The 24,183-nt window shown below is 51.1% G+C and overlaps 1 protein-coding gene across 2 annotated transcripts in view; it reads right to left on the reverse strand.

Annotated features, from left to right (window-relative positions):
• Positions 1–2,385: 2,385 nt before the first annotated feature.
• The window catches only part of MAPK4 (mitogen-activated protein kinase 4), a 40,295-nt gene continuing 18,497 nt past the window's right edge, over positions 2,386–24,183 (reverse strand). For both annotated transcript variants that reach the window (XM_051642490.1, XM_051642491.1), the window contains exons 2-6: positions 21,302–22,665; positions 14,553–14,697; positions 8,094–8,255; positions 5,375–5,576; positions 2,386–3,122 (exon numbers count right to left, since the gene is read on the reverse strand). In XM_051642490.1, the coding sequence (XP_051498450.1) occupies positions 2,435–3,122; positions 5,375–5,576; positions 8,094–8,255; positions 14,553–14,697; positions 21,302–21,847 (1,743 nt within the window). In that variant the 5' untranslated portion in view covers positions 21,848–22,665 and the 3' untranslated portion in view covers positions 2,386–2,434. The remainder of the gene's footprint in view (positions 3,123–5,374; positions 5,577–8,093; positions 8,256–14,552; positions 14,698–21,301; positions 22,666–24,183) is intronic.

The raw sequence follows: 24,183 nt of genomic DNA on the forward strand, positions 1-24,183 counted from the left end.
GGCTTCTGGTTTCAGAGGACGTGGCCTGATGTTGGCCGAGGAGAACACTGGCCTGGTTTGAGTGCTGCTGATTTCAGGTGACAGCTGGTCTCTGGGTTTCACCCAGCTCTCAGAAGAGAGTTTTAAAAGTCAGCTTTGGCCTCGCCCATCTGATCCTTCAGGTTTAAACTCCATCTGCTTGGAAACATCCCACCTTCAGTTGATGCTCTGGCCACGGCGTTCGTGCATCTCCCGTCCGAGGTCAGGTGTCACCTGCTCCTCCCAGGGTGGCACCAGAGAGTGACAGGGCACAGCTGTGGCTGCTGCCACCTCCTCCTCTCTGGGCACACACTCACTCTGGCACCAGCAATCCCATTCCCAGTCTTTGCTGGGCACACAGCAAAGCTGAGCAGGACCTCAGGTGGTGGGGCGTGGGCTCCCGGGGCCAGATCCGGAGCCACTCCGGAGCAGGAGCAGCTGCTTCTTCAGCATCTCAGTTTCTCCCCCCACGAGTAAAAGTGCTGAGCTTTAGTTGAGGTATATCAAGAATCTGCAACAATCTGGAAACCAAGCCTCTGTCTCTCCCTTGTTTCTCCATTCTAAACTGCTGGGGGGGGGGGCACCCAAACAATTGAAGCAAAGACCAGAACCCAATGGATTTGCCTCCCAGATGTCTTCTCCACTGGCTTTGCCTTCCAGATGCCTTTGCCTCCCAGATGCCTTCTCCCATGGCTTTGCCTCCCAGATGCCTTCTCCCATGGCTTTGCCTCCCAGATGCCTTCTCCACTCCTGCACCCAAGACACCCACCCCATCCCATCCATGCAGCCAGCAGCCTTCATATCTCTGCTGCTCATCAGCTGGAGTAACAGCATTTTCATCAGCCTAAGGAGAGACCTTCACACTAAGAACAAGTTTTTGGGCTTGTCAAGGCCTTGCACAAGCTCCCCTACAGCTAAACCTGGACCTGATCCCACCAAGAACAAAAACCAGGGTTAATACAGGAAATGCTGCTGTTAATTATCACCCGAGTCTCACGTGGGTTTCGGTCACACCTCAGAATATTGAGTAGATTGCTTGTTAAATCAGGAGAACTAATCCCTAGAGGAACAATAGTTAAATATGGACCTTGGAGTTACTAAGTACAGTAGTTTCTCTTTTACAACTCCAAGTAGTGCCACCATTCTGGAGACCATGGTGACACGATGGCAAGGAGAGCAGAGATTGGCTTTTCTGACACTATTTACAGGTCTTCCACTAAAAAAAAACCAAACAACCTGCCAAGTTTGATTAAATATAAGTCTAGAACATTTCTTCCAGATACAAACTCTTGTTAGCTGATTAATAATTATTAAGGTGCTCAGAAGTGTGGATGCAAACAGGAGTTACAGTAGATCAGTTGAGTTTGTGTCTATTTACAAACAGCATCTTCCAAAGGAGCTGGAAGTGACCAGTCAGGACTCTAATGCCACAGGAACAGTTGTTTTCTTCTCAACATCTTTGTCAGAAGGTAAAACAGTGAGATTTTCATTCCTTTTTTTAATTAGCAAAGGTGGGTGCCCTTGCTGAGTCTGTGGAGCTGGTGGTGCCAGGCAGTGTCACACCAGGAGACATCCTGTCCAGCCCTTGCCACCAAAATTTGCTAGGAAGCTGTCCAAGAGCAGGACTCACAGCACCAGGTTGTCACACTGACATGGGGCTTTGGAGAGCTCAGACCTGCCCCCTCACACCAGAGAGGAGAATTTACGTGTGAGAAACCAAGCCAAGGAGAATGAGCTCAGCCACAATTGGTGTCTTCCCATCAGAAACAACAACAAAAAAAAATCAAATGAAATCCCAAGAAGGTTAATTCCTTCCCCGTGCACCTTCTCAAAGAGTTCTTTTTCTGTCTGATGGTCAAGCTGTACCTCTAGTTCCATGCTCTGCTGGCTGAGGGTGCTGCCTGGCATGGTTCCTCTCCTGTACTCACACGGGTGCTTCAGAGGAGCTCAGAGTTGGACATTCTGGGAATCCATCCAACCAGGAGGGTTCTCTGACCCCAACGAAAATGCTGATTTTTGATTGATTTCTTTTTTAAATCCTCCTCATTTGAAGACACTCTAGAAAAAGAAAGGAAAAGAAGCTGCTTTGACTTCTGTTTGTAAACTTCTCTGTACTGTCACCTTTCCCTCCTATGCTGAAGTTTCAAACAGGTCCCAGAGATTTGCAAGGCAAGAGTGTTAAGGCAGTAGAAGAAACTCAGTATTTCATTCCCACCTCTTGATTCCTTTAAAAGGTATCTCTAAGGCATCAAAAGGGGCAGGTGGTCTGTGCTTGCCTTTCCAGAGAAAGGCAGTTTGGGACAGTGTCAAAACCAGATGCTCAAGGAAAGACTGAAGCCACTCAGCCCCAAGAAGCAGCCACACCACCAGAGAGGAGCAGGGAGACCCAGTGGGAGGTCTCCTGGGTGGGGATTCCTCACCACCTCTCTTTCTGGAAGACCTCTGTTTGTACAATCTCCCCGGGGTGCTCAGATATGCAGGCCCCGTTGATGTCATTGAGCTTGTTGTCTGGAAGATCCTCAGGTTTTGTGCAAAGTTTCAGTGCCCTGGAGATGAAGACATCCAAGTCAAACTCAGGGTCCGTGGCACTGTTCACCTCCGTGGGTTCTTGGTGGAGATGGTGAGGAGAAGGTGGCAGGTTCCGTTCCTGAATCTCTGGAAGAGGATTGGGACACTCCAGACCCACCTGAGTGCTCTTCACCCACTGAGCAATCTCCAGAAAGAGGTTGGATGGTTCTTCTTCCAGCGACAGCTCAGCTGGAGGTGCTATGTTTGCTCTTTTCCAGTGGGATAAATCCAAAATCAGCTTGGGCTCCGAGTAATGATGGGGCTTATTGTCCCTCCACAGCAATTTGTCCAAGTAGGAAGGTGACCCCACTTTGTAATCACATGATTTCCCACAATCAGCATCAAACACTCGGTCCATGGATGAGTGGGATAGCTCCAAAAACCTCTCTGAGCTGCTCTGGGAATATTTCCGGGGATCAACTTGTGCTTCTTCAGCGATGGATTCAGACCCTGCCCGGGGGTCCCGCTGAACCTCATCCATGTTGTGATATTTATCCTGTCTCCATTCCAAATCTGAGGAGAGGCTGACGTGGTACCTGCAAAAAGACACACTGCAGTTAGACAGAGAGCTGATGGCTTCAGCTTCCTTCTCCTGGCTAATTTACCCACAGATGGAGAAGTTCTCCTTCGTATTAAAGAGGTGGGGTTTGTGCGTTGAAGAAGGCAGAGGGGCTGAGTGAGTCGTGAGGAGCCTCAGGCTTGTCCAGGCTGTGTGGACAGGACCAGTAGTGGGAATAAATGCCCATCAGACAAACCAACTGGTCACCAAAACATGGAGTGGTTTGGGTCGGAAGGGATCTTCAAGATCATCCAGTTCCAACCCCCCTGCATGGGCAGGGACACCTCCCACCAGCCCAGGTTGCTCCAAGCCCCATCCAACCTGCCCTTCAACACTGCCAGGGATGGGGCAGCCACAGCTTCCCTGGGCAGCCTGGGCCAGGGTCTCACCACCCTCACAGCAAAGAATTTCCTCCTCATGTCTCACCTCAATCTCCCCTCTTCCAGTTTAAAACCATCACCCCTTGTCCTATCACTGCCATCTCTGGTGGTCATTTACCATTCTCTCCACTTGGGATTAAAACATGATTAAGGAGATTAACAAATTGTCCTCCAGCCCAGACACCACCTTGTTCTTTGTTGTAAAGTGAGGAAGCTGAGCTTAAATCCCCTCTCAGACTGGACATCACCAGTTTATTCTGATGTCATGGGCCAAAAGCTTCACCTCATTAAGTGGTAACTTCTCAAGTCAAACTCCCTTGATTGCAATTATCCAACAACACCCATTCTTGGACATGGTTTTCAAAGTGACATCTAATTTACTGGCTCCTAACAGAGCTGACTTTAAATCGTGTCATAGAATCTATGAATGGTTTGGGTTGGAAGGGACCTTCAAGATCATCCAGTCTCACCCCCCTGCATGGGCAGGGACACCTCCCACCAGCCCAGGTTGCTCCAAGCCCCATCCAACCTGCCCTTCAACACTGCCAGGGATGGGGCAGCCACAGCTTCTCTGGGCAACCTGGGTCAGGGTCTCACCATCCTCATGGGCAATAATTCCTTCCTAATGTCTCACCTAAATCTCTCCTCTTCCAGCTTAAAACCATTCCCCCTCATCCTATCACTAAACACCCTTATCCCAGGTTTTGGGGCTCTCTGTCCCAGCAGTGAAATGTTCTCCAGGTGTCCCACACCAGCAAAATCATTTCTAAAACCCTCCACTCCTGTTGCAACATTTACAACCCATGTCCCCAGATGCTTGACAGGACCAAGTAGGTCCCAGCTTCTTGTTTCACACCAAGAAAGCCAAGAGATAAAAGGGTCACAAAGTGACCTTCAACAGCTGATTTGCTTCTTTGGTGACCAGAACTGGCAGGAAGCCTGATGGGGTTACAGAGAAGATGGATATCCTGAGCAAAGCTTCCACCTTCCCTCTCTACCTAATTTCCCTGGTTTTTTTCCACCCAATCTCTATCCTTGAACTTCTTCCATCAGGCAAGGAGATGAACAGAAGTGAAGACCAGGGGTTTCTTTAGATATTTGTTCCAATGCTGGTGAAATATGGAGTGGATTAAGAAGGTGAGGAGATTAAATTGCTGTGCAGAGAGAAACCCTCAGCCAGCTCAGCTGGAAGAAGATTTATAGGAAAGTGATCCCAGTTCATCCTTAGCTCCTTAGTTTGTACTCCCTGCTTTGGTACTGGGACTGGCCTGGTAACTGGGATAATCATCTAGGAGCTCTGAGACCTCTGCTCAAGGCTTTGAGCTGCTCAGCTTCCTGTAGGACTTTCTGCAAACCATTTGGAAGTTAATTTAATTCAAGTTGTTGGTGGTTTTTTTTTTAAAGAGCCTGGATCTGTGAGCTCTGGGGTTTATGTGCCTTAAAAAATGATAAATAGAGAGCCCCAAATCAGCTCCAAAAGGTACAAGAATGACATTGTTTTATCACTGGTATGACAGGGACACAGGAGGGAGGAACCACAGTGGCATCTAACACCATGTAGCTCAAACGAAGACAATACAGGCTGTGAATAAACCAAGAGTGGAGAGATACTGCCTAACTGGAAGGTGGAGACTCAACATCTGCTCTCTGTGGACATCACTGGTGAACCTCTCCTCACCTCCAGCAAGGTGCCAGCTCGAGCTGGTGTTCCAATATGACACAAAGAAGGAAAAGCTGGTGTCCTTCCTGGAGCTGGAGTACCTGAGACTGAACCCAATGAAGAGCAGGTCCCAGACTCACCAGTCAAGCTCTGCCTGAAGCATTTCAGCCCCAGCCCTGGATACCATACCTGTCCCAGTTGGACATCTGGCTCTGGTTGGCTTCCATCAGTAAAATATCATCAATCTCATCCTCAATCCGGAAGGGATGCTGAGACACTGGCTCATCCTCAGGGCAGGAATAGGGACTCATGTAGGGATGTTGCAGACCCATCTCGGCCGTTAATCGATCCATGGGGTTAAATGTCAGGATCTTCTCCAGAAAATCAATAGCTGTGGAACAGAGAGAGACAAGCTCACTCATTCCTCAAAAGCAACACACCAGGTCCTGTCCAGGATGAGCCACCCAGCTCAAATCCCCTCCAAGGAAGGAAGGAATTAAAGGTCACATCCTACGTGCACCTAAAATGGGCACTTCTGCCCTTGCTGCATCCATCTGCTCCACCACAGGAGCTGCCTGGAGCAACCCTGCAGCCACAGGTGTCACCTCATCTGGCAAGGCAGGAGAAACGGTGGGGAGAGCAGCACATCTCCATGGGACAGCAGGTCCATGTCACACCCAGTGCTGCAATTCCCCCCAAAAAAGGCCTTTGGACAGTGTCAGGATTTGATCCCACCCCCTCAGATCCATGCAACGAGCACCTTGTCTTTTTGGACAACTGGTTTCACATCTTTACAAGCAACTGTAGCTGGATTAGACATAAAACCCCATTATTTTTTTTAAGTCTTCAATGTGACAAATGTTATGAAATCATTTTATCCATTATTTTAGGGTCCTCAAATTCAATTAGGAAGATGGTGGAGCACAAACCTTTGGTGATGAGGGAAGAAACCAGGTGCAATGAAAGTGATTAGAGACAGTTTGTTGTGATGTTTTGGGATGATCCTTTCCACTGAGGTTATGTGTAAAGGTCCAACTCTGCCATGAGAAATGGTGCTTATCCAGGGCATGGAAGACTCCCAGATATCCCCACTAAAGATGTAATTGTGGGAAGGGGACCAGTTCTTTAGGGGCAAAATCACTCAGCAGAAAGGAAGGGCCACACCTGCCTCAGTGCTTAAACATTAACCAATATCCAGTTGTCTCCCAGGGGATTACTTCATTGCTTGGATTAATTAAGAAGGAATCAATAGCTTCCTAAGGTCATAGGCTGTGGGTGGGAAGCTTGGTGGGACACCACGAGTCATATATTACAATATATTACAGGCCAGAAAGGCATGAAAACGTTGCTGAATTATGCAAGGGAGGCAGGTGACCTTTCTTCCCCTGGTAACAACAGGGAATAAATCCATTCCTGCTTGCTGGAGGCTGATGTAGTCCCTGGGTAACCCAGGCTGAGGGGTATCCATTGTCAAGCCCACGTAGTGGATGTCTTCTACTGAAGAGTTACACCAGCCAACATAATAGCAACCTGGTGGGAGGTGTCCCTGCCCATGCAGGGGGGTTGGAACTAGGTGGTCTTGAAGGTCCCTTCCAACCCAAAGTAGTCTGGGATTCTCTGATAAGCTGGGCTTGGTCTTGATGTCTTCCCAAAAGCAGGTGGCCAGGTCCACCAGCTGTAAGCCTTGGCAGGAAGAGGTGAGGTGGCCTGGTCCACACAGCTCAACTCTGTCTGCTGTCCTGAAACCTCTCAATGCCTATGAAGCTGCTCCAGGCAGAAGGTGAGGTTCAAGAGCTGGTAGTTTTACAGCCTCCTCACTACAGCACTTGGGACACATGCTTGGAGAACGTTTCTGCTTGTAGCAACCATTTCATGGAGGTCAAGAGATGCCTTTATTTTCTTGTACTGCACAGTTTGTGTTCATGCCACAAGATCAGCAAGAACAGGGTGTGAAAATATCCTTCTGGGCTGAACCCTCACAGCTCCAGAAGAGGAAGGGGAATGTGCTGGTTTGGTTCTACCACGGTTTGGGGAGCAGGGGAGGGACCCCAGGGGTGGCTCCTGTAAGAAGCTACTAAAAGCTCCCCCAGCTCAGGTGGCCAAGGGTCGTTAGGAAGACAACAGATGTGCCTCCAGGATTAGCATATGAGAGAAGTGGTGTAAGACCCGAGGAGAGAGCAAGCAGGGGAGAAGGAGCTGAGCTGGAGAGGCAGTGCAGATCCTGAAGCTGGTGAGGAAGAAGGGGAAGGAGGTGCCCGAGCAGAAGTTCCCCTGCAGCCCATGGAAGAAGGGAGGGCTGGGGTGAGGTATTTAAGCTCTGCTCTTTCCTTTTTGTTTTGTCCTGTGAGCATTTGATCAGGGATCAGTTAAACTGATTTATTTTCCCCAAACTGCATCTGTTTTGCCCATGACCATAACCAGTGGGTGAACCCTCCTTGTCCTTTGCCTTGACCCATGAGCTTCCAGGTGGCCTTTGTCCTCCCTGTCCCACAGTGTGTGTGTGGAGCTGAGTGAGCAACCACGGGGCTGGTTCTTTCTTGTCCTGTTGGGCCCAAACCACCACAGGGAAGGGAAGGAAGCAAGGTTGGGCACAAAGGAGATGCACCTTGGAAGCTCCTTGGAAGACTATTTCACCCTTTTTGTTTTCTCTATGAGCCACCTGTGACTCCATCACAGGTGCTCTCCTGCAGCCCACACCTTCCACAGAAGGACAGTGAGGAGGACCTGGAGGGCTGGTGGTGGGGACAGGTGAGCTACAGGTGGGAGCATGCTCATCAGACCCCTGGATATCCCACTCCCATCCACCAGCCTTCATGCACTTGGCCCTAGAGGATGATTCTGGGGATCCCCTGGGGAAATAGGTCCCTCAGGAGAAGGACACTGCTGAAGGCAGTGGGCACCATGGTACCTTCACTATCCACTTCAGGGAGCAGCTTGCGCAGTGGTTTCCTCACTTCCCAGGTGCTGTTGATGAAGGTGGGCATCACTTTGAGCAGCTCCTCCTTGTCTTCCTCATGGATCACGGGGATCGTCTCCAGAATAAGCTGCATCTGTTCCAGCTCGTGACCCCCTAAATGGGTAGAAAAATGGCAGTGAGAGGACATCCAGGAGTGACATCATGGAAGAGCTGGTATCGTTGGCCACCCTCCTGCACGGCCACGGAGGAGGAGCCATGTCACCACAATGTCACATCTCCTGCCAGCCACCCCATGCTGGGGCATCCCCACAGTAGCCACCACTCTTTGCTCCAAGAAAAATGTGGTGGGACTCCCAGCTGGGTCACCCCTTTCTCAGGGTCAAAGACAATTTGCCCACCTGGTGTAATCACCCTGGTGTAATCACCCTGAGCAGCTTTTCAGCCAGCCTGCTCATCTGGAGACATCTGGAGCAAAGGAGGCTGAGGGGAGACCTGCTGGCTCTGCAGCTGCCTGAGAGGAGGTTGGAGCCAGGGGGGTCGGGCTCTGCTCCCCAGGAACAAGGGATGGGACAAGAGGAGATGGGCTGCAGTGGTGCCAGGGGAGGCTGAGATGGGATCTTGGGCAGCATTTCTTGCTGGCAAGGGTTGTCAGGCCCTGGCCCAGGCTGCCCAGGGCAGGGCTGGAGTCCCCATCCCTGGAGGGGTTTCCAAGCCGTGTAGATGTGGTGCTGAGGGACATGGGGCAGGGGTGGCCTTGGCAGGGCTGGGGGAATGGTTGGACTGGATGATCTTAAAGGTCTTTTCCAACCAAAACAATTCTGTGATTCTCTGATCTATTCAAAACATCTTCAAAGCAGAAACTGAACCTAACTGAAACCATGGGGCACGGGAGCAATCATCCACCAGTGAGATCCATCCTGTGGATGGAAGGAAACAGATATTGGCTCTAATGGCTTCAAACCTGATGACCTTCTTCAATCAGTGCTACTTCTGGGCTTGTCCATAACCAAAACTGAAGCTGTGGCCAGGCTGGGCAGTGCCCAACACCAGCACCACGTGTCCCTGCCATGCACTGGGCTACACCAAGAAGCAAAGCCCCTCTGTGCGGCGGTGACCAAAACTGCTGCCACAATCCCACCACCAACAAGACCACCATGAAGCCAGTTCCAGGCATCCCAAAACTTCATCCCTCAAGGAATGCAAGGGCCCGACCTCTGTGCTCTGCCAACGGGAAAGGGCTTTTCCAACCAGGTCCCACCTGGCTGCTGGACACCAAGTCAAGGCTCTGATGGTGACAGTCCCCACCACTGCAAGTGATTAATCCTAGACTTTTTCATCCCTTATTGGTTTCATTTCAGGACATATTTATCCCTGCATCCCAAAGCTCAGGCCTGAGCTTTGAGAGAAGCGCCGGCGGAGCGGAGCCAACCACCTCGTTAATGAACGTTAATCCCATTCTTCAGCACATTGTTGGATGTGAGCAAGAGCTCCATGGCTGATCTCCAGCTTCCTACGTGCACAGAGAAGCAGCCTGGCAGGAATCCTGAGTCACACTATTGATTTGCTGTCTGCCAGAAACAGCAGTGATAAAGATTCTGTCCTTCGAGGCAGGACTATCAACTCAAACAACAAGACAACCCCTTAGAGGACCATGGCACCTCACAGGGGCTTCTCTCCCCAGCCCAGAGCTCCCTATGGGTCTCCAGGAGGTTTCCAGGCTCCAATCCTGACACTAAACACACTCCCTTCCTGGGCAAGGGTAGGTCCAAACATCAAGGTTGGGAAAGGGTCTCCATCCATCATCACCCCAACAAAGTTTGGTTCAATGCAGTTATGGCCACTTCCACTCTGAAGGGCAGAGGTCCCAATCTGGGGTTGGCTAACCCCAAAGCACCACTGACATGAGCATGGCTGGTCACCATCACACCACACCTCTCCTCAGAACAAAGCCTCAGAAGAAGATGCAGCCACAGGAAAAGCAATAAAAGACAGAGGGACACCATCCTAAAACCAACCCTGGGCAAATGGAATCCATTTCCTACAGCAAAACTAATTTTAGGTCATCTAGAGGCTCACAACGTGGCTCCAGGAGAAAGTAAGATGACCACCAGGAAACAAACACCTCGTTAGCCAGGCTAATTCCCAAATTGTGATGAAAATGATGGGGTATTAAGTCACAAAGGCTTCCTGGCTGCTCTCCTCTTCGTGCAGTTCCAGCTGCTGCTCATTGGAGGTACCTGGCAGCCTCTTTAGTTCCACAAAGAAGCTGCAAGTGTTGAGTTATAGCTCTCAAGAAGCCAATTTTCCACCATTGTCCTCTGTTTATCTAATTCCTAGGGACCTTCTGGAGGCATTAATCCCTGAAAAGCAAAACATGAGCTACAGCCAGAAGAAATGCCAAGTGCTGTCCTTACCTGAGGGGAGAACAAGGAGCTCTTGTGTCTTGGGATGGGAAACCCTTCCCTGGGCTTGTAACCAAGTCCTGGATGAGCACCTGAGCCCTGTTAGTGGCTCCTCTGGGAGCAAGCACCAATCCCATGGGAAAAGCCACCATGTCACCTCCTAGTTCTTGGTCACAGGCACAGCCCCACCGGTGAAACCCATGGAGATGTGTGAGGACAGAAGAAATTGGGAAGAAACTCTTGGCTGTGAGGGTGGTGAGACCCTGGCCCAGGTTGCCCAGAGAAGCTGTGGCTGCCCCATCCCTGGCAGTGTTGAAGGGCAGGTTGGATGGGGCTTGGAGCAACCTGGGCTGGTGGGAGGTGTCCCTGCCCATGCAGGGGGGTTGGAACTGGATGATCTTGAAGGTCCCTTCCAACCCAAACCAGTCTGGGATTTTATGACAAGCAGCTTTTTTCCTTCCCATTTTCTCCTGCTTCCACTGATGATCCTTCTGGCTACGCTCCAGCAGCAGAGGGTGGAGAAGTCACTGGAGGGAGCTGTAGCTGCTCAGTTAGGGATGCTCTTCCCTGTTTCCCACGCTGCTGGTGCTGGGGAGCTCTCTAAAGGTCTGAGAACCAGGTTTCAGCTGTTGGGGATGTGCTGCCCACCCCGTCAGCTTCGGCTTCACCCAGTTTCTCGTGCCCTCCTGGGGCTCTGCCAAGCCTGAAGCTGCTCCTGCCACCACATCACCCAGAGAAGGGGCTGTGGGGAGTGACACCCATTCCTAAAAATCAATCAGCTTAATTTAACTGCAGGGCTTAAGCACCCCAGACAGGCAGAGCTAATTACACTGACTCATGCTAAGCACCCAATTTAAATTGTGCTGCTGATGCACACTCAAAAGAAAAAACTGTTTCTCCAGCATCAGGCAATTCCTGGAGGTTTGCAACTTCCTGGGAATTCCATCACTGTGACTTCCCACAAGGGGGTTGTGCCAGTGACCCAGGACTCCCCAGAAATCTCATCCCACAGTTGCAAAGTGTGGCTGCATCTGGCCAGGGACCAAATCCTTCTCCCAAGCAAAGAGGAGAGAAGCCAAAGCAAGGATGAACCCCTCATGTCGTGGGACTGTTTGTCTGTTTTGGGGGTTGGGTTTTTATTCTCCTCCTCTTCAGGCATGACGTGAAAGGTGGTGGATGAGATGGGACACCATAGGCACCCTGCCCCACTGCTGGGCTCCCACCACAGCTCTTCTTTCCTGACTGGTACAGGAGGAGACCAGGAAAACGAGGCCTGGGGCCAAGACCTTCCTCTTAACAACTCTAGAGACTATTTTTAAAGCCACCCAAAAGGAATATGTATTTTGAGCTCTGGTTTCATCCCCACCCATCACCCTAAGTATCCTGACCTCAGCTGGGGGCTTGTTAAGTGATTGCAGAGGGCTGGAAAGCAGAGGAGCAGGAATGTTCACAGCATGTATCCAGCTGAGCCCAGTCTGGGATCTGCCAAATCCCATCTCCTGATCCCTGACCTGCTGAGGACTCTCAGGACCAACCTGTGAAGTCGGTTCCTGCGTGGCTGCTCTGGGGCATCTCACCCAGGTGAATCACATCCTGGAGCTGCCTTTGCCTCTGCCTTGACCATGAAAGGAGCTTTAGGGAGGAACTCAGATACCTTGGCAGTACACACCTGGTGTCAGCCAACATAGCTTCTATCCTGAGCTCCAAAAACAGCAACAAACCCAAGCTGGGGCTGAAACGGGTCAAGCACTTTTTGGAAAGCCAGGATAAAGATGAGTGCTTGGGTGCTCTGGTGGGGACAGCCAGAGAAGGACCTGGACAAGCCAGTCTTGTTTTGCTGCCTGACATGAGGAGCAAGTACAGGAGAACAGAGATTGACTTAAGAGTCCAAAAGAGTTCCAGCTACACCCAGTTTGATATGAGGCAGCACATTGCTCTGGTGTGGTGCAACTCCTGCAGGACCAGGACCCCACCATCAGCACTGGGGTCTGCTGAGAATCAGAGAATTGAATCAAAGAATCATAGAATTGCTTTGGTTGGAGAAAACCTTTAAGATCATCCAGTCCAACTGTTCCCCCAGCCCTGCCAAGGCCACCACTGCCCCATGTCCCTCAGCACCACATCTACATGGCTTGGAAACCCCTCCAGGGATGGGGACTCCAGCCCTGCCCTGGGCAGCCTGGGCCAGGCCCTGACAACCCTTGCCAGCAAGAAATGCTGCCCAAGATCCCATCTCAGCCTCCCCTGGCACCACTGGAGCCCATCTCCTCTTGTCCCATCCCTTGTTCCTGGGGAGCAGAGACTGACCCCCCTTTGCTCTGGTTCTGGTCCGATGCCCTGGACTGGCTGAGCTTTAGCTCTGCCCTGGAAAGGCATCATCCATTTTGCTTCCATCCAAAAAGCTTGGAGACCCTTGGAGAATCACAGCTTGGCAAGACCAAAAAATGTCCTGTCCCTGCTGGGACAAGAGGCCTGTGGAGACATCCCTGCTCCTGGAATATCCCAGGGAGGTGGCAGAAGCAGCCAGGTCTGATGCACAATTGGTAGAGGTGAAGCCCCTGGCTTTGAAAATTTTGGGGAAAGGAGGCCAAGAAGGATGAAGGAGAGGGAGGCAATTTCAATGCTGTCTTCAAGATGCCACCAACTGCTTCATTTCCAGCTTCCACAAAAGCAATATGGAAGCTGCAAGGAGGGAGGGAAGGAGGAAGGGATCAGCTGCAACCAAGCAGGGCTGCAGGGCTCTGCAGCAAGCTGGAATATTTGTGAAGAAAAGGTCCTTCTCCATTATTAATAGGTCTAATTATTTATTTACACACCACTGCCAGCAGCTGCTCCTGAAATGTGTGAAACCTTGTCATTCCAAACACTAATGGGAGAGAAAAGCAAGGAGGAGCAGCAAAGCAGCTCCTTCCATAGCAGGAGAGCAGCTGCTTCATTCCTGAATGAGTGATGCCACATCCCAGTTTGGGAAGCACAAGTTTGCCCTCGACAGGGAGGGTTTGTGGAATTGTGTTACATCAAAGATTTGCTTCTCAGGAACATCAGAGTTGAGCTCCAAAAGCTGCACTAACTGCAGCCTCCTTGCTGGGGCTTTTTATGTCTCTTTTTCCTTGCACTGCAGCTTTACAGCTCCAAAATCTACTCCTAGGAAAATCCTGGAAGTGGGTGGTGGCATCCAAATGTTTTCCCTCAAAGCAAAAAAAATAGCTTGGAGATACCAATCCCAACTAAAATCCTGTCCCTTTTGGGACAGGGCTACATGATCTCATGTCCTTATACTCTATGATTACTCTCTTTTAACATCCCTCCTCCCAACAAGAAGCTCTTCTTTTCTGCCAGAAACTCAGGAACAGCCAAAAGGTTTTGTTGTTTCATCAGAATTCTTCTTTGTTTGGGGTTTTGCTTTTGGCCCCAGGCTGTCCCTGCCTGGACACCTGTCCATTTTGGGCACCCCACCAAGTGCCACCACACCTGGACCACCCTGTGTCCATCTCAGACAAGTGCAAAGAGGCAGAGTGAAAAGGAAGATGGTAACTCACTCTTCTCCTGCCTGTACCAGGGGGATCTGCCCCAAACAAGGGACCACCTAATAGCAGAGGTTGTGCAGGTGAAGTTTCAGAGAACCATGGAATGGTTGGGGTTGGAAGGGACCTTAAAGATCAATTAGTCTCGACTTTCCTGCATGGGCAGGGACACCTCCCACCAGCCCAGGTTGCTCCAAGCCCCATCCAACCTGCCCTTCAACACTGCCAGGGATGGGGCAGCCACAGCTTCTCTGGGCAACCTAGGCCAGGGTCTCACCAAAGAATTTCCTCCTAATGCCTAACCTAAATTTCCCCTTTTCCAGTTCAGATCCATCCTCCTTTGTCTTCTCACTGCAAGTTAGCTCTGGAGGCAGCTCTCATGTCTCATAACCACGTGTAGGATCCCCATCATGATGCCTAGCTGGCCAAGGGAGACGAATTCCCTCTGCCACGCTAAAAAACCTTGGCATTGGGTAGCAGGGAAGGAGCAAAAGAATTAATCAAGGAGGGGGGCAGAAACCTACCAGCAAAGAGCATCCTTCCTGTCAGCATCTCAGCCAGGATGCAGCCAGCTGCCCACATGTCGATGGCTTTGGTGTAGTTGTTTGGGGAGAGGAGGAGGCGAGGGGAGCGGTACCACTTTGTCACCAAGCCTTCAGAAAGGTACCCCTGGAAAAGCAGAGACACAGACATGAGCAACCTTGCAAGAAAGCTCCTCTGCTCCTCCCCACTTAGCCCTGGCTGTCCCACCACAGGATCCCGCAGAGAAACCTGCCCACCATGCTTGTGCTGTACCCACCCTGCAGGAAGGTGAGACCTCCACCACTGAGAACAGAGATGCTTCAGAGCTCCAGGAGGCAAAGCACTTGGGGCTCCTCAAAAACTTCCTTGCTGTTTGTCACTGTGGCATTGAAGCACCTTCTGCAAAGGACAGGTGGCTTTAACTGCCCAGATGTGCATATTGCACTTGAAAAAGTTATTTCAGGTCACTGGTAGAGGAGTTGGATGTATTAGCATAGAATCACAGACTGGTTGGGGTTAGAAGGGACCTCGAAGATCTAGTTCCAACCCCCCTGCATGGGCAGGGACACCTCCCACTAGACCAGATTGCTCCAAGCCCCATCCAACCTGGCCAGGAACACCTCCAGGAAGGGGGATAATCCTGGAGAGTGGGGTTGCAGGTTGAAAAAGTCAACAGAGAGCTGATGGCTTACACCAAGGACTAGTCCTGCCCTTAATCCCTCATTTCATCCCTCCTCAGCCATGTGGGGATGCTGAAGGGCACAATCCAGGGATATCCTGTGGTCAAAAACTGTTCCAGTGTCTCACCACCCTCACGATAAAGAATTTTTTTCCTAACGTTTAACCTAAATGTACCAGGGTTGCCCAGAGAAGCTGTGGCTGCCCCATCCCTGGAGCTGTTCAAGGCCAGGTTGGATGGGGCTTGAAGCAACCTGGACTGGTGGGAGGTGTCCCTGCCCATGCAGGGTCGTTGGATCTAGATGGTCTTTAAGGTCCCTTCCAAATCAAATTATTCTGTGATCCTATAATAAAAACAAGATCTATGGAGGAAAATCCCTCCTGCCTGGAAAGATGTCTCCTGGACCAGCAGATGTTTCAAAGCATCGTCCAGCCCTGCAAGGGCTCCAAGCCAAGACTCTTGAAAATAAGCCACAACGGGATAAGTGGGAAAGCCATTTTGGGGCTTAGGTAGGTGGTGCAGAGCTAGAAACCCTGCCCTCTGTGCACTGTCCCACCTAAACCACCCCCTCCTTCCCTCTGGTGTCCCCAGCATTGCCTCCAGCAGCCGGGCGACATGGGGCAGGTCCCCATCCTCCGTCCTACTTTGCTGACAGTGGGTTGGGATGCTTGACCTGGATCTCAAGGAGATGCCCTCAGCAGTGCCCCATGGGACAAAGCCCATGGTCTCTTTGGAGCTCAGCCCTCCCCTTCCTCAACTCACCTGGGATATTTCCCAGCACCGCCAAGTGCTCGGCAGCTCCTGCTGAACTGAAGGGGATGTGGCCAAGCCTGCAAACAACACCTGCATCCCAAGGGATGTGTCCCAGCCCTCCCAAGCTCTGGATGCACGGGGGCTTTTTTTTTTTTCCTATCTTAAATAGAAGGCATTAACAGAACTGAACTGAAACCCAGAAAAGACAAAAACCAAATCAAATACTCAGCTCAACTGCTTTGAAGCACCACGAAGCATGTGGAGAGTATCGAAATGCAACGACAGCATGAACAGAGATCACATCAAACCTCAGGAAAAACCATCCTGACATAGTTTCATAAACTCTTCTCTGTTATACATAATATGGAACATCTCCCAGGATGTTATGGGATAGATGTCTCAGCCTCAACACAAGAGCAATGCACCATCACAAACACCAAGGAGGTTTTTACCACACCTCCTTCCCCCCACTGCAGGGTTTTGTTCCCATTTCCAAACATTTCAGCCAGTCCAGCTTTGAATCACCATGGGTTTTGTTTTGAAAAGAACATTTTCATTTTGGTCTTCTCCAGAGAAGCTGTAACAGAGACCAAGGAGCTGAGAAGTTTAACATGTCTTTGCTAACGCTGCTGAATCCAAACGGGCACAAAAGCCCCCGAGTATTATCCGATCAGATCCCTGCTTTCCAGCTATTCTAATTATTCCCAACAATGTAAATGTTGGTAATTTATAGGGAAAATCCCCAGAAAATAAACTTTGGGGATGGTGATTCTGGAGCAGTTTCTTGCCCTTTCCTACGTTTCCCCTCCCTGGCAGCAGGATGGACTTGAGCTGTGCACCGTGCAAAACGTCTGAGCAAATACCTGTGTTGCAACACGCCAAACCTTTTCCTCCCCAGGCAGTTATTATGCATCCAAGAAAATATTCCCTGCAAAATTCCCATATATTTGACTCCCTGCTTTCACCTGCTGAATCACCCAGACCATTCAGCACCCACCACCAAGCCCAGGAAGGACCCATGGAGAGGAGCAACCTTCTCTCCATCCCACCGGTTCATGGACGATAGAGCTGGACCCCTCCTTGCTTCTCGTGGCATTTTGCTGCTGGGCTCTGGGATATCCTTCCTCTTCCTTAGGGGAAAATACCAGGAAAGACTGATGGAAGGATAAAATACATATTTCATTCTACCCACAGTGCCAAGATTTACACAGGGGAGACAGCCACGCCAGGATGGAGAGCTCAAGCACTTCAAATCATCAGACTTTAGCACAGGAATTTCACCACTTAGCAAGACTGAACCAGAGAGAAAGACCAAGAGCAGAAGCATATTAATTAGTTCTAATTAAGATGGATCCTACATAGAATCATACACATCTTCAAGACAATATTCTGTGGATTCAGTGCAGCCCTTTCTGAACTGAAGAACCACTGGAATCTCTTTTAAAAACCAATATAAAGGAGTTAATTTAAAACCAGAAGCAGTTTCAAGTCCCAGGCTTGCTCTCAAGCCCTCCCACGCTGTTTCTCTTTTTCAATTTTCAAGTATCATCTTCCTGCTCCTCCTCTGCTCCTGCAGCACGTTCAGGAATGGCACAGGAAATCTATAAAGGTGATGAATTCCCTACAAGCAGGATAAGCATGGAGCTGGATCCAGCAGCACAGCCAGGAAACGGGAAAGCAAAGAAAAATTCATGTGAATTTTTACACAACACAGATTCTGCTTCTAACACCAGGAGGAGAAACTGGTTTATGCATCAAAGAAAATATTCCCTGCCAAATTCCCACGTATTTGACTCCCTGCTTTCACCTGCTGAATCACCCAGACCACTCAGCACCCACCACCAAGCCCAGGAAGGACCCAGGGAGAGGAGCAACCATTGTCCAAGGCCACAGCTCCTCCCTGGAACTGGAGGGACCAAGGGGACGTTTCCTCGAGGTAGATTCAGGATTCCACCTACTGCAAACCAAGCAGCTCCTAATGCCACAGCCCAAAGCCTCTCCCGAGTGTATTTCACAAAAAAAACCATCTTTCTGCACTCAAAAAGCTACAGAGCAGCAAGAAATCCAGTAGGATCCAGCCTGTGCATCCACAGCCAGGAATTCCAGCTCCTGGCCCAGGCAGCTGCAGCGCCAAGGGCCAGGGGGGGACACGACTCAAAGCAGCAACAATTCCAAGCTTTTGGAATCATCCAAGAGGCTGCTGCCTCTTCACAGCAAGTTTTTAACCTTCTTTTTTTTTTAAAAGGCAGGTAGAGCAGCTCCAGGAGAGGCTGGGAAAGACGCCAGCTTTGCAGGAATGTTGCTCCACAGTAAAATAATCAACCTGCCGCGGTGCGCGGCTCGGGCAGCGTGACGCGTGTTCTCATCATCTTGGGATGTCAGAGCTCATTTATTTCAGGGTCACAGGCTCCAAGGTGCTTCATCAGAGGACAGAGGAGGACAGAAGGGAGTTGGGATCACAGCAGGGAGGCTCAAGCTGCATGAAGCCACCGGCAGCTGCCCCAGGGTTGAACGTGGAGGGTGGTCTCCTCATACAGAGGAAAGTCCCACGTCCTCATCTCCTTTGAAGACCTTCTCGTGATGATCCACCCGGGGATTTGATCATTTTCCTGGATGAACTGGAAGCTATTATGCTTGCACCGATCACGTACTGAACAAAGGGAGGACTTCAAAGGTTTGAAGATGTTCTGGGAACTATTTAGCACAAGATATCCACCTAAAAGGGCTGTCACACCCTCCTCAGCATGGAATTTCTGCCAATTAACGCTGCAATTAATGTTGCAAAGAGGCAAAGGGAGGAGAGAGGGTCCCCCTGGCAGCCACAGCCAGATACCCCCAAGTGCTTTGGGGCACCAAACCCCCAGAAGAGCTAATCTGAGTATCCTGTACAACATGGACAGGCTGAAGACCACAAACAACAGTGATCAGGGAAAAAGGGATTCATGTGGAGATGTTCTAGAGGGATAAACAGCAGGATTAGAGACTCAAGGGGATAAAAAGAGTAGTAAGAAGGAAGAGAAAGGAGCAGCCACAGCTGGATGGAGAGAGCATCAGGGAAGGGACAAGGTGACAGAGAGAGGAGGATGCACAGGATCATGTCCTGAAGGTTCTCTCCTGCTAGACCTGATATTCCACGACCTGAAGAGACATTTGCAAGCAGGTGAGCACCCAGGGAGCTTAGGAACGTGTTTGTCTGGGACAGGGGTAAAATTGAAGCCATCAGATAGAAGCACCCTGTGAAGGTGCAGACCCAGATCTGGATGTGACCTTGGCAGCTTGAAATTCATCTCATCAGATGCCCCCCCCGACTGCTCCTACCACATGGAGAAGCAGCAAACATGGCACAGATGGTGGGAGAAGCTGCTCTGCTTCGAAGGACGTGAAGGCCAACATTCTGCTGGGGTGCAGGGTATCTCCCAGAGATGGAGATCTCTCCCTTTCTCACCAACTCATCCCAAATAAAGGGTTGCAAGCCATGTAAACAAGACACGTTGCCAAATGAGGACTGTTATTTAGATGACATTTGTATTTCTTCACTGTGTTTAAAACTCTGCTCACTATCGACCCCAGTTATTATTTGCCATTTTAACACTCAGCAGGATGGTTTGGGATTTGAGAAACATCAGGTCAGAAAAGCTGTGACCTTTTAGATTAAGGGCAACACACAACCTGCCATTGTAGGTGTCAGCAGGACCCAGTCATCAATCTGAGTATATTCCAAAATATCCTAATGGAAAAAAAATGCAAGTGATTAAGATGAGCCTTCCTCACTGCAAAGGCCTGGGAGAAAACTATGCCAGAGGGGTAGCTCTGCACTTCCTTCAGAGGTTGGGATCTACTGGGTCGTTGCAGCCATTATTTATGCAGGGATCAGGGTTTCAGCTGCTTTTGGGCAGCTCTGCTGGCAGCACCACCATTTGGGGGGTGAGGATCCCTGTTCTGCTGGGGGGGCAGGCTCAGCAGCCCCAGACTCCTGGCTCTTGCTGGTGCTTCCTGCAGAAGCACAGACCAAAGAGCTCATAAATCTGCACGAACCCTTGAGGAAAGGGGAGGTTGAAAGAGACATACAGAAAGGAATTGATTTTTCTGAGGCATCTGAGCAGGGCTGAAAACCAAAGGCAGGACAAAGCCCCATCTGAGCCCTCCTGCTGTTCCTCTACCTTTGCACACCTGCTTTGGCAAACACAAACCTCCCTGTCCCCAGAATTTACAGATAACTGACATTATCTATGGTGCTGCTATTTTCATCTCTGCTCCAGAGCAGTATCCAGGTCTCTCTGCTGGTGGGTTGTTTTTTTTCCCCACATTGATGCTCCAGCCACCCACCTCTGGGAGGAATGGGAAGAAGCTCGTGCAACGACATCTTGCAAACCCACCATGAAGCTACAGCCCTTGACAGCTCCTTCCCACTGCACTGGCTGTTATTAAGGTGAGGGAGAATGGCTTAGGAAAAATATTTCCTCATTTTTTTCCAATATTTCCAATTATTTCTCCAGCAGGTGGGGGCAGACAGCTCCCACCCTGACCCTGCAGCCTCAGAGAAGATGAAGCTCCTTCAATCAGTAACTTGCTGCCTTCACACAGCGCCGCCTTCTTGCAGGGCCTTTTCTCCAGGAGCCACCCTCCCTTGGGAAAAGCCTCTGGATGCACCTGACTTTTGGAAAAATGAAGGAGACAACCCAACACTTGAAAAACCCAGAGCCTCTTCCTGAGCTGGGTAATAAATAACCAGTGCACAGGAGGGACAGGCAACAGTGACAAGGACCCAGTGCTCACTCCCTGACACCCTTTGCAACCTTCTTCCTTCTCCCCAGGTTCTGTTTCTCTCCAAACTCAAAACCAGAGGGGATCAGGGCTTGGCTTTAGGATCACAAAATGTCTTTTCACCATCCTCTTCCCTCTCCCCTTCCCCACCTCCCTGCCCAAAGCAACAGTGCCCAGATCACAGCCGTGACACTCAAAGGATGGGTTTCTCCCTAGAAGGTCTACCACCATCCCACCACTTCACCCTACAGGCATTCAACCACTGTGAGAGTTCAACTACTGTGAGGGTAGCAGAGCCCTGGGACAGGCTGCCCAGAGAGGTTGTGGAGTCTCCTTCTCTGGAGACGTTCCAAACCCATCTGGACACGTTCCAGTGTGACCCACTGTAGGTGATTCAGCTTTAGCAGGCGGGTGGTCTCCTGGGGAGCTGCCAGGTGTTAGAGTCATAAGGGTTGGACGGGATCTCTGAAGATCATCTAGTCCAACCCTTATGACTGTATAACACCTGGCAGCTCCCCAGGAGACCACCCGCCTCACCGCTTCGCCATCTCCTACCTTGTGTGAGTAGTGCTGGTCCACGATCCTGGCCAGCCCAAAGTCACCAATCTTCAGCACCAGGTCCTCCGTGCTGATGAAGATATTGGCCGGCTTGAGGTCGCGGTGGAGGACGTTGGCCGAGTGGATGTACTTCAGCCCCCGCAGCAGCTGGTACATGAAGAGCTTGGCGTGCTCCTCGGCCAGCTTCCCTTGCTCCAGCAGCCGCGCCAGGTCCGTCTCCATGTACTCCTGGACGATGTAGACCACGTTGAACTTGAAGAAATCCCCCCTCAGGCTGGTCCCCTTGGGGCCCAACACCTCGTACACCTTGACCACGTTGTCGTGGTCCAGGCGGCGGATGATCTTCACCTCCCGGAAGGCGTGCTTCATGCTGCGCGCGTCCCCGATGGTCAGCTTCTTCACCGCCACCTTCCGGCAGCTCCTGCTGTCCAGGGCTGAGAGGACCAACCCGTTGGCTCCAAAGCCCAAGGGGTGGAAGTTGAGGAAGCGACAGCCCAGGTCGTAGCCGTAGGCGCTGGCGACGCAGTCGCACTTCTCGGCCATGGTGGGCTCCAGGTTCTCTGGGTTCTTGTTCCTCCGCGGTCACTTGGAAAGCTGGGGGAGTGGAAGGGCTTCCAGCTCACGGGGGTGGGTTGAAATCAAGCACCTCATGGTTCCTTGGAGAAGCTCATGGCTTCAAGAGGAGGTGAGAAGAGACACAAATGCATGGACACCGAAGAAATACGTATTAAACTGGGTGAGAAAGCCAGGGGGGGCAGAGACCTCCCAAGCAGGGCGGACAAACGCACCCAGAGATCTCCAGCAAAGCAGAAAGGTCCTTGAAGATCAGCACTGCTACATTTTCCTGCCTTGTTTTCCTTCTCTGATGTCCCCAAGACGCCGCTGAAGCGTGTGGCTGGTGGAACAGCTGGATGCCCAGCCCTGTGTTCCCAGGGGGTCAGTGCCAGGACAAGTGGAAGGCCCCACCACAGGGCAGAGCCCAGAGCAGCCCCATGGTCCCCCTGCTGCCCCAAACCCTCCCTGCCCACAAGTTTTGACGGTGTTTTCCCCACCAAGGAAGAGCATCCAGGCTCCAGATGGGCTTCCCAGTGGTCAGCAAAGCTTCACCCTCCTGGTCACTCCATTTTCAGTACAATCAGAACCCATCTTCCCCACCAGCAGAGAGAAATCTTGATGGTTTGAAGATCAAACCTCACATCACCAAGCTGCATTCAGCACAGAACATTCCCACGTTTGCAGTTCCAACAGCTTCTCCTTGTGTATCTTCTGCTGGTGAAACCAAGTGCCATCTGATCTCTGCAGCTCACCAGAGCAGGTCCCTGTGCTGCCCAGTTGTCCCTCAGCAGGGCTGGATCTTGCTCCTGGAAGAAAAAAAAGAGGAGATGGATTCATTTGACACCAGCTCTGCCTACGGAGTGGCTTGCTGAAGGTCAACCATGAGCAAAGCTGTGACCTTTTGGAGACTCATTAATTATCCCCTCCAAAAGCACACAGCATTACCAGCATGTTTCAGCTGGCTGATTTTCCCTTTTCCACTGGGAAGACACAGCAAACTGGAAATCCTCCTTTCCCCTCTTTGAATCTTTCTGGAAACATCACCGAGTGATTGAGGGAGATTGTCAGCTCATCACAACCAACATTACTTGGGCAAACGAGGTGGGGTGGCACCCCAGCTGGTTTTGCAGAGCCTGAAAAGCTAAAAGCAGCCAACAACAGGGCTCAGTTCTCCTCTGGTGTCCATCCTCATGAAGATGGAGGAGCCGTGTCATCAACTGTGGGATTTGCAACCCACCAGCAGTGCCTATGACCAGACCTCCCACCAAGAGCACGAGGCAGCAGTCCCCCTACTTCTCCAGCAGCTTTGCTGGTGGTGAACACAGGGGTGGGATGACCTGGTGGGAAAAGAGGAGCTGACTTCATCTCTCACCACATCCTTCAAAAGGATCCACGTGGCACCAGGACACCACAAAAACAAATGGCCCATCTGTCCAAGTTTAGCACCTACTGGCTTCCGAGCCTCGCAGCCTCCCAGCTTGGGTCTTCCCATCCAGGAGGTCATGGCTGCACAGAACCAAGAAGTTCTCCACACAACAACAATATACAAATATGGGATGGGCAGAGAATGGGCTGGGAGCAGCCCTGAGGAGAAGGCCTTGGGGGTGCTGGGTGATGAGAAGCTCCCCACGAGCCAGCACCGTGCGCTGGAGCCCAGAAACCCCCCGTGTCCTGGGCTGCATCCCCAGCAGCGTGGCCAGCAGGGCCAGGGAGGGGATTGTCCCCTCTGCTCTGCTCTGCTGAGACCCCCCTGCAGGGCTGGGGCCAGGGCTGGGGTTCCCAGCACAGGAAGGATGTGGAGCAGTTAATGGTGAAAAGAAAGATGGATGGACCATAAACCAGCGGGGAGGGATGTAGGCAGGACAGGGACACCCTCCAAGAGCATCTGCCAGCAGCCACCAAGCAGTTTGGCAAACACTGCTTGGTCCTGTAGTCTGAAGCAAAAATAATTACAGCCTCTCTTCAACTCAGCAATTATCTAACCCTGGCTTTTGCACGCAAAGACTGAACAGAGACAGCAGCTCTCACCACTAGGAAGAAGGACAAGCCAGAGAGGTGCCTTGGTCCATAGTCACAGGAGGGAAAAACGAAGCGTGAGGAAGAAGGAGTGAAGGGGAAAAGGAAGGTAAATAAATCCTGAAGCTCTGCAAGGACAGCAGGGAAGAGCATCCCTGTGAATTCCCTTCGCCCATGGAAGGTGACCCCTGTGTTGCAACCCGGCTGCACAGCCATGGAAAGGGAACACAAGAAGGTGGTGGGGGGTCTGAGGACCATAGGAAGGTCTGAGGACAGGCTGGGACCTGAGCAGCAAGCAGGAGGGTTGC

The sequence above is a fragment of the Apus apus genome, chromosome Z (assembly GCF_020740795.1).
Source record: "Apus apus isolate bApuApu2 chromosome Z, bApuApu2.pri.cur, whole genome shotgun sequence".
In the NCBI taxonomy this organism is placed as follows: Eukaryota; Metazoa; Chordata; class Aves; order Apodiformes; family Apodidae; genus Apus; species Apus apus.